The sequence below is a fragment of the Pteropus medius genome, unplaced genomic scaffold, assembly GCF_902729225.1.
Source record: "Pteropus medius unplaced genomic scaffold, Ma_sr-lr_union100, whole genome shotgun sequence".
Lineage (NCBI taxonomy): Eukaryota > Metazoa > Chordata > Mammalia > Chiroptera > Pteropodidae > Pteropus > Pteropus medius.
The window spans coordinates 14,124,132-14,134,554 of NW_024349803.1; the positions used below are offsets into that span (position 1 = coordinate 14,124,132).

General features: G+C 44.0%; 1 protein-coding gene across 2 annotated transcripts in view; it reads right to left on the minus strand.

Moving 5' to 3' along the window:
- Window positions 1-1,985: 1,985 nt before the first annotated feature.
- Window positions 1,986-10,423, minus strand: part of RBSN (rabenosyn, RAB effector) — a 24,795-nt gene continuing 16,357 nt past the window's right edge. For both annotated transcript variants that reach the window (XM_039837372.1, XM_039837373.1), the window contains exons 9-12: window positions 8,839-8,925; window positions 7,918-8,020; window positions 6,588-6,692; window positions 1,986-5,908 (exon numbers count right to left, since the gene is read on the minus strand). In XM_039837372.1, the coding sequence (XP_039693306.1) occupies window positions 4,763-5,908; window positions 6,588-6,692; window positions 7,918-8,020; window positions 8,839-8,925 (1,441 nt within the window). In that variant the 3' untranslated portion in view covers window positions 1,986-4,762. The remainder of the gene's footprint in view (window positions 5,909-6,587; window positions 6,693-7,917; window positions 8,021-8,838; window positions 8,926-10,423) is intronic.

Genomic DNA, 10,423 nt, shown 5'->3' on the forward strand with positions numbered 1-10,423 from the left:
ATAACTCTGGAGAGATAAAAGTGAAAGGAGCATCTTTTGTTATTCTTGTCTCTGGTCAACCACACCAATTTTGGCAAATGAAGTGACTTGGAAAGCCCCTCAGAATGGGCTGGTTGCCAGAACCACAGGATTAGAGGGTTGGAACTTTCAGCCCCATGCCCCCAACTTCGGACCCCTGGGAAAGGAAGAGGGACTGGAGGTTGTTAATCACTAATGGCCAATGATTTAGTCAATCATGCCCACGTAATTAAGCCTCCATTAAAAAACAAAAACAAAAACAAAATCCCTAACTGAAGAGCTTGGGAGAACCGACAGCTTGGTGAACACATCAAGACGCTGGGAGAGTGGTGTGCCGAAAGAGGACATGGAAGCTCTGCACCCCTTCCCCCAATACCTTGTCCTACTCCTCTCTCCCATCTGGCTGTTCCTTAAACTGAATTATTTTACAGTAAACTAATAATCTAGGAAGTAGACTGTCTTCCTGAGTTCTCTGGGCTGTTATAGCAGATTACCGAACCCAAGAAGGGTGTTCTAGGAACCCCTGATTTATAAGCCGGCAAGTCAGAAGTACCAGAAGCCTACCCTTTGCAAATGGAATCTGATGTGGGGGCAGTCTTGTGGGACTGAGCCTTTAATATGTGGCACCTGACCAATCCAGGTAGTCAGCATTGAATTAAATTGTAGGACACCCAGCTGGTGTAAAAGAACGGGTCGGTGTAGGAGAAAAGCCCATACTGTCAGAAGTGTGAGTAGTGGAGTTTATGGAAAAACAAGTTTTCTTTTGCCTTTCCCTTACTTAAGACAGGAAGGCTAGAGAGGGATGGAGTGGAGGAAATGCCCTTCCCCCAGATGAGATTAGACTCAGGTAGTTTTCCCCTTGTGGAATAATGCTCTGAGCTTATTTTACAAAGATCACTCTTCCCCTCCCCCTGCCAGAGCCACCAACAGTTCTCAGCTCTTATCTGTGGAAACCTGGAGTTCCTGGAGGCAAAACCCACGAAAATGTGGGATCTCCCTTAGGCCGTGGGCCCCCACGAGTTTCTCAGTCTCTGCTAGTCTGCATTCAGTCTCCAGCAACTCACCAAGTGTTCCTACCAGCTTGGTTCCAGTGGCTTCTGCTCCAGGTAAGATTTCAGCTGTAACTCTGTGCTTAATCTCACCGCAGTCATTTTTTCATCTGTAAACTGGGATCGTTGGGAAGATTAAATGAGGTAATCCACGTGTAATACTTAGCATTCTGGCTGGCCCACAGTGAGCACTAAATAATATCTTCTCCTGGTTTAGTAATCTACATAGGTCCTGGTGAGGTCTGTTTCAAGGTTCAAGTGGTCAATATCAGAAACCCACTCAGCAGCTCCCAACCTCTGTTCCCACTGCCCATTTCTGCCACTTTTGGGCCAGACACAATGCTTGCGCACTTCCACTGTGCCTGACCCAGACTGAACCCTACTTGTTGCTTAGGGCATAGTGGATCAGGCTGACCAGGCTTTAAATCTTCATTCCTCCCCTGACTGGCTGTGTGACCCCAGCCAGGCTAACCTCTTTCAACCTGTTTCTTCATCTGTCAGATGAATACCTAAATAACTACCTCACAGGCCTGCTGGTAGAACTAAATGAGGAAACACGGAAAATGTAGCAGTGCCTGGCACAATGGCCGCTATAAGGGTCCTCAAACTCACTGAGCCTGTTTCTTCCAATGTGAAATGGGGATAATAGGACGTAAATGATTTTACGCTATACTTGCGTAAAATGGTTCATTTAGTCACCAGTGCAGGTAACTGGGGATATGGGCAGAACTGGAACCCATATTTATCCCAGTAAGAGCTCAGTGATCTTGATTCTGTCTGAAGGCCTTAGCTAGACAGGTAACATAGAAGCTAGGGCTATCTTCTGACACTCAATACGAAGGTCATTAAGCAAGGGGGGAAGGGATGTTATCTGGTGACTCTCGCAACATGCATGTGCACATACACACACCCCTCCAATCACTAACATCTGCTATTTTATTTTATTTTTTTAAAAAGGTACAAGGCCCCAGAGTAGTGCATGCAAATCGATGACTCTCAAATTGTCCATCATTGTCGTATGACCAGCACAATCTGCTACCACAGTCTGTGACCCGGTAAAGAGACCAGCTTCTCACTTTGAGTCCCATCACCTCACTATGCCAATGTCTAGCCTATCATCACATAGCTCATGAAGACTCAGGTACATTTTAGTATCTGAACAGCAAAGACACATTGAGCTGCAAGTACAATCAGTAAGTGTCCTTAGTGTATTAGACAGGGAAAAATCCAAACAAGAGAAAAGCCAACTTCATTTGATGCCTGAATCCCCAAAGTCTCTTCCATGTGTGATCTTTATCTAGGCAGACCTGCCAACGCCATATCAAGAACGTGCTCATTTTCCTATGAGAGAATACCAGTTGCCTTGAAGGACTGCAAGAAGGATGAAATATTCACATGAGGTAAGAACTTAAAATTATGGCTGCAATTCACAGGCCATCTTTTCCATGATGTTAATTAATCTCTGTAAATTCAACTTTGGGTCTGTGTGAATTCTGGGAAATAGTACTGCTGAGAAATAGAGAATTCTAAATCCTATCATGTATATGATTATAGGAGAATATAGCCATAAAGAATTAAATGGAAGAATTCATGGATGAGTACGGCCATGAAAGAATTCACATCAGAAGGTTTTAGTTTGGTTTAGGGATATTCAGTGATTTTTTTTTTTTTTTTTTTAGTTTTAAAAATGTTTCTTTTATGTGTGGTTCTCGATGCTTAGTTACTTACAGACTGCTACCTGTGGTTGACTTCAGGGAAAGGATATGTTCAGTGAACTAGTCTTATTTGAAACCACCAGCTAATTAAAAGAGATATTTTCATGAGAAAAGTTAGTTATGAGAAGCAGCATTTAGCTTCTTGAACTACCTGCTTTTTGGTGCAGAGACCTTCCTCCTCTTCAGTCAGAGAGAAATGACAGACTGAGCAGGGAGGAGCATGCAGCCATCCATGAAAAATTCCAGAATTAACAGCATGAAGGGCACAAACTTCGAGGAAGAAAAGATACCTGTACCAGGCAACATTTTAGATGCCTGATTGCCAACCTCCCAAAACCATCATGGTGATCAGCAAGGTTGGCAACTGGCTAACGTTAGTGACCACTCACATTCCTTTGTGAACAAAACCCAAATGCGAGGGAGCTTCCACACACACCCTCCACTGACTCCCCACATTCCCACACCCCTATACAGGACCTTTTCATTCAGTCTAAAGATCCAGTGGGTGCTAAATTAATGATAATAGTGTCAACACAAATACAGGTTATTTTTACACCACGATGTTTTTCAAACATTCCCAAGATCAACAGGAGTCTTCCCAGAATGTAACAAAATGAATTTTAGCACTCACACCAGTAACCAGTGAGAGTATGACACAGAGTTAGTTTAGCTAAGGGGTATAAAGTGACTAGTGGTCAGTTACTGTTCATTAATTAAGAAGCATAATTGCAGGAACTCTACCCAGAGCTGAGCACTTAGGTATCATGATGTCAGATGCCAGTTAAGGGTTATGTTCCTGTAAACCAAAGCACCAGAGCTAAATTAACAATTTCCCTTTTTGTCCTCAACTGGAGAAGAGTTCAAGTACAACAGTGCTACCAGAATGGTCCTGGGTTGTGCCTCTTCAAACGTTTCAGTTTCTTAATACTAAACACTAAGAAAAAAATATCTCACTGGTGTCCCAAGTCAGGACAAGATGAATCAAAAGGGAAGAAGGCTGATCAATTAGCCTTGAAAATTATTTTGTTTTATCTTCTGACTTAGGGAAGCTTCCACTCCCCTGACAAAGTTCCACAAAAGCTTCCTGATCACCAATTCCTACATTATAGACTGGGTCCTCTGAAAAATCCCAAGTTCGAGTAATTTTGCCAAAAATCTAGAGGAGATTTCTCCAAGGACAGACAATTGTCCCAGCAGTCATTCAGTTCCAACAGAGCAACATTTGGGTGCAGACTCTTCTCCCAAATAATACTAGCTCTATGGACCACAAAGTTAACCACTCCTATTTTCTAAAAAGCTCATGATGAGACGGACGGTGGTACCCCAGCAGTGAGTGTTTAACTTCCTAAAAGAGATGAGAACTTAAAACAGAGAAGGAAACAGACCCTAGTGAAACCTCATCCCTATCACCGCTGGGCTCCCCTGGGTCTAAACTAGTGCCTTCCTAGCAATACCTCCCCCTTCCATTGCACAAGCAGGATGTACCCAGAGGGCAGAGGAAGCCCTGGGTGAAAGAAACCCACAGCCTAACAGTGAAAGACTTTTGCCAGGGCACTGTAAGGTTTAAAGGAACCCATCTTGTCCATCTTGGCTAAAGGGCCCTATATAAGGCTGCCCTATAATACTGCATAATAACTAAAGACTAGGCAGGAACAAATGGACCAATAGAACTGCATTTAGGTATACTGCAGTAGTAAAAATTTAAAGTCCCTTCTAAAGGGAAACCCCAAGTGAAAAAAAACCAGGAAAAAAATAAAACGGCAAATGAACGCTGATCCTTCCTGTTCTAGTTCCCATGTTATTATTCAACTGTAGTGGAAAAACCTTTAAATGCACAGCACTAAACAGACTTCCTCCCTTAACCTGTGTGCATCTTAATTCTACCCCTTCCTCCTTCCCATCAATCCCACCAACTCTCTCTCCTGCTCCACTGGCTTCTGCCAGGCCCCTGGACCCAAAGAAGCCCTGCCCACCCATTGGTCAGTCAGTGGCCCCCTTCTGTTTGGCCAGGGTGCGCTTCAGCTCTCTCAGGTTCTCCGTCAGCACCTCCACCTCATCCAGGCGGCCGCACTGCTTGGCATCAAAGATGTATGCCTTGATGTTATCAATCTGCTGGAGGAGGAGCTCCTCCTCTATGGGCTCCTCGCCCTCAGGCCCACTGTCACTGTCCATCTCAAAGGGGTTGGTACAGGTGGCTTCCTCGAAGGGGTTGCCAGGAAGAGGAGGGCTTGAGGGCCTCTGGTGGGGATGCTCATCTTCCTCATCGAAGGGGTTGGGTGCTGGGCTGTCTGAGTTAGTAAAGGGATTTCCTTCCACTGTCTCCTCTTCTTCCTCTTCCTCAAAAGGATTATAATCTTTGAGGATGCGGGATGAAGAGCCGAAGGAAGGCTCTGCAGCAGGAGGGCTGGTAGAGCCCTTTGCTGTGGGGCTGGAAGAGTTTTCCTCATCAAAGGGATTTAAGGAGGGGACCTCATCATGCTGTGACATGGTGCTCTGGGGAAAGAATTCCTGGCCAAGAGCTGGGGGCCCAGACCACACTCTAATGGGCTCGAGAGCTGAGCTGGGTGAAGGGGTCTTGGCAGCTGCACTGCTCTGAACCAGGGAAGAGCCCAGATCCAACGCATGAGTAAGGTGGGTGTGAGGCTCTCTGCTGGGCTCCAGCTGAAAAGGCCTGATTTCTCGGAAGTCCAGAGACTGAGTCCGTGTGTGCAGGGATGCAGCCTGGAACTGTTCCTTTTCTCGTTCCCATTCCCGTTCACGCAGCATCTGCAGCTGTTCCCGTTGCAGGTCCTCCTCCTCAGCCTGCTTCCGGGACAGCTCAATGGCCTTCTCTGTCTGCTGCTGGTCATACTCATCCTGCAACTGCCGGAGGTTCTCCTGCAGTGTGCGCACTTCATCTGTCCGGCCTGCGGCCTTGGCCTGCCTGATAAATGATGTGATGTTGTGGATCTGCTGAAGGAGGGGGTCCGAATCTTCACTCTGTCCTTGACCTCCTGACAGTGGGAGCCAGCCCTCAGCCTTTCTCAAGGGGGCAGGGCCCCTGCGAAGAGATGCCACCTCCCCGTTGGCACGAGATAGCAGGTCACTCTGCCTTTCCTCAAGCCTTCGCTGAGATTCCAGGGCAGCCTGGAGAGACACCAAAGCCAAAGAAAAAAAACAAAGTCACTAGGCCAACAGCAGCCACACTGTCAGCTACCCTCTGCATTCCCACTATCCCTGTGCCCAGGAGACTCCAACTGCCCATCTAAGGATTAAGAGAGCCAACTGCTAATATCAAGCCATGCTTTTGTTTCAGGGGTAGAAGAGGGGCAAACCCTGATTTTCAAAAATAAATTAATGAATAACAGTAAGTTAAGGGGTAAAATTTTCTTAATCTTAGATTCATCGTATACTTGTCGTAAACCTTTGAGGCCTATTACCACTCAGGTACTCTAGAATCTCACACAGTATTAAATACTTTCTGTTTAACATTGAGTATTCCAAAGTGTTCTACAAAGAACTCCCCGGTGTCTAGATCCTCTGCAACCCGTACTAGAGAGAGAACTGCCATGCTCTATGGTATTCTGGACAGGAGAAAAACAGTAGAACCTCTGAAAGAAAAATAGGACTTGCAGAGACTGACAATTTTGATGTCTATGATGACAGTGAAGCCAGAACAGAACAGAAGAAAAATGGAAACTAGAGAGAGCAAAAGGTTCTGATTTACTACAACCTCACAGGAACTCTTGGGAGCCGGAGGAGGCCTCTGTGCTCAAGAGAGAAACAGGGAAGAAGCCAGACACCAGCATCCCTGTGCTTCACTTACCTGTCTTTCCAGTTTCCTCTTCCTCTCTATCTCCTGCTTCCTTTTCTTTTTTAGTTCCTCAAACTGTTCTTTGGTTGGCAGTGACATCAAACCAAGCAACTTTTCCTGTATGGAGTCACAGACAATTTTACACTTAAACCCTTTTAGGAAAAAAAAAGAGCCTTAAGGGCTGTGGTGGAAGTCCTCTTAAGCTAAGGCGCTCCATCTTTGGACAGTCACATTAATTAGCAACAGCAAGAAAGGACCTAACCCTTAAATTGGACCACACTTCCAAATGGGCCTGCCTTTTCCTTATGAAATGATAAACACCAGGTATCCCAGTTATTCACATCCTAGTGAGGCCTTTCCCTTGCCCTCCCCATCTACATTTATAAGCCTCCATCCAAGCCCCCTAATACCTTTTCCCTGCTTTATGTTTGTCCACAGCACTTTCCAACATAGGCCATATATTTTAGTTGTCTATATTCCTCTGTAGAATATAAGCTTCATGAGAACAGGAATGTTTATCTTTTTACTTTTGGCAGGATACCCACCAACTAACTAGGACATTGCCTGCTACGCAGTAGGCCTTCACCAAATGCCTGTGGAATATAGTCCCTAATCAAATGGAAAAAGGGCCTAATTCTCTGCGATACAGTGGTGAAAAACTAACCCAATAGGATTATTAGATCCCTCTGTCATGGAGCCCCAAAGGTGGTTAACTGTGACTCCCACAAGGGGCTTTCTGAGGTAGCGACAACTCAGATCAGCCACCTAGGTTTAGTCTGTCCTTGAACAATCAGCTGTTTTTTCCCAATCAATGGCCCACGAAGAGTTCCTTAGGAGTCATACCAAGGAAGAAATGCTATGGACACGTATGTCCATCAGGCAATACCCATAATAGCAAAAAAAATGAGAATCTATCAAATACCCAATGAAAAGGAAATGGTTAAATAAAGGATGGTATATAATTCAAAGCAGTATTTCATAGCCATTCAAATGAGAGCTATTTGAAGACTATGCAAAAAAGTACTTAGGATATAAAATTCAGTGATAAAAAGTAAAAACATAAATTTGCAAATATATACCAATTATAACTACTTTATATAACAAATGTTAATGGAAATAAAATATACCAGAATGATGCATGGTACTATTGGGGACATAAGATTAAAAGTAGTTTCTACTTTTCTTTGAAATCTAGATTTTTCTCTAAATGTGGCATAATACATTTATAATCTTACAATGTACAAATAAAAAAAAAAAAAGCCAGTGGCTTGGTCTGCCTCCTGAGTGGTAGAAGAGCAGGGGAGGCAAGTGAAACATTTCTGCCACCCCAGGATGGCTTTACCTGCACAAAAAGTGTAGCTGAGTATCTGATCATCCTCTGCAGCCGCAAAGTGTTTAGATGTGGTGGAGGATCCTGGTTCAAGCCCAGGGTTAAGATCTTCTTACTGAATTGAAACAAATACATCAATGTAACAAGCGCTGCCAGCCTCAGAAACAAGGGTGAGAAGTCTCTGAGTTGCCAGGCTTGCATGCTGGGAAGGTTTGTGGAGCAGATGGGTTAGACTCCACTGAAGTGTCCTTGAAGGTAAAGCCCGTTTCTCACTTTTTGGCTGTACCCAAAGCCCCTAACACAGCACAGACTTCATGACAAATATTTGGCCATCATGACAAATATTTGGCCACATGTGTAGGGCCAGCTTCTTGGGTGAGTGACCTATGGTAGCACAACAGAGTCTGGTGCTGAGAAGAGCCCTGAGCTTGGTTTAAGATTCTGCTGTCATTGTCTTAAAATTCTTAATAATTCTGAATAAGAGACGTGCATTTTCATTTTGCACCAGGCCCCACAAATTACATAGCCAGTCCTGCATGTACGGATGGACAAGGATTTCTCATTCTCATCATTTGAGTCACTGTACTTCCAACACTGCAAAGGGCTAATTTAACCCCAACAGCCAGCTGGCTGTGGTGCATTTTCTCACCTATAAAATGGGGATATTAATCCCTACCTCATACAGTAACTTTGGTAGGATAAACGAGCTACAGCTCCAGTGATTATTTCCTGGCACACAACTGGTGTCAATAAGCTCCTATTCCTTTAATAATAATGAACATTAGAAATATTTAACCAAAAATTACTCAGCTTCCTCCTCAGACATACCACTGTCACCAGGACTTTCAGTAAGTTCAGGTTTGTTTGCCACTCAACGAAGCATTAAAACAGCACCTCCACCACTCAAGGCAGCAGGTAGGAAATACACCTTACCTTAAAGCATCTATTAGCTCGTACACTTTCTGCACTTCTATTCGAAGGTCATTGGCATGTTCCAGGCTGTAGGTTGTCTCTCCAGCACTAAGGAAGAATCATAGAGATGTTTGATCTGAGTTTCATCACACTAACTGGAGAGTATAGTGTAAAAGGACTCTAAAGGTTTAAGGTCTCACAAAGAGAAACACAGTTAATTCTCTCCAAGTGGCATTTCACTCTTGTATATAATGTAGTGCTCATTCCTTTTCAAATGTAAGTGCTAATCAAATAGAAGCCACTTTTCAGTTTGCAAACACCATAAGAATAGACTCGTGCCTAGGCCTCCGAGGCCTAGCTCTTAAGCTCATGGCCAAAATAAATGCAACTTAGTCTGCTTAGGCTTACTTTCTCTGAACAATTTCACTACATCTAATAAGATTTATGAAGTAGTTTACTAAATGAGTTGGTTAAACTACATCAGAGCAGAAAGCACTTGGCTTTTCTCACTCAAAGTCTACTACCCAGGGACAACAAAAACAACAGGAAAGCTGACAAAGGGAGCCCCAGGGGCGATATCCAGCATGGCATTGTATCAACTGCCCCATGCTCATGGGTCTTATGAACAACTGCTCCCTACATGAGAAAAACACTTTGACTCCAATCGAGAAGGGAGGAGAAGGAGGAACTCTGTCCACAGTAGAACAGGGGGCATCAGGGAAGGCCAGAGGTGGCTTAACTCCAGTCTCAGAGAAATAACAGCAGTTATTGTGTGACCTTAGAATTGTTCATTTACAAGTCTGTCACCTCCACCAGACTGTTGAATTCCAAGTGCAGTGATTGTGGCTTTTTATTTTTATATCCTCGGTAACTAGCACATGGGGCAAGCTTCATCAGTGTTTACTGAGAAACAGTTCAGAAGATATTGCAGCTATTAATCCAGCCTCAGCAATGGCCATTCAACTCCCATTCTGAGGTGGCAGCAATTTAAGTTAAATAGGCAGAAAGGACTGCTGCATTTACCTATTTTACCATCTATAAAACAGTCAGAGCTGGAAAAATATTGGTGTGTGCTATAATTTAAGGATTCAGTGAAGTTGTTTCATTATCTCTCACTGCATAGTTTACAAAAAGAACATCGGACTAGAATTGAGAAGACTTGTTTGTGCTGTTTTAAGATCTCCAAGTTATGTGGAAAAGAACATGGTTGGCCCAAATCTGAGATCATTTCCCCTGGTGTCAGTCACGTCAACCAATTCAACTGCATTTCCCTCAGAGCAACTATCACATCTGGAGTTATTCTGTTCATTATTTGTTCACTTGGATATGACCTGTGCTCCCATGAAAATGAAGCTTCACAATAATGGACACTGTCTTTACTGTTCATTGCTATTGCCCCAGCACCTAGACAAGAGCTTGGCATGTAACCAGTGCTCAATAAATATCCATTGAATGAAAGAGTGAGACAATTAAATGCACTTAAAGCCCTTTAGAACCTTCCTTTCTAAGGGGAAGGAGAAGTCAGACATTTGGAAATGTGCTCAGCAATGCTAGTTTCCCAACTGGCTAGGGAGGCCCATCAACTCACAATTGTATGTGTGGTGGG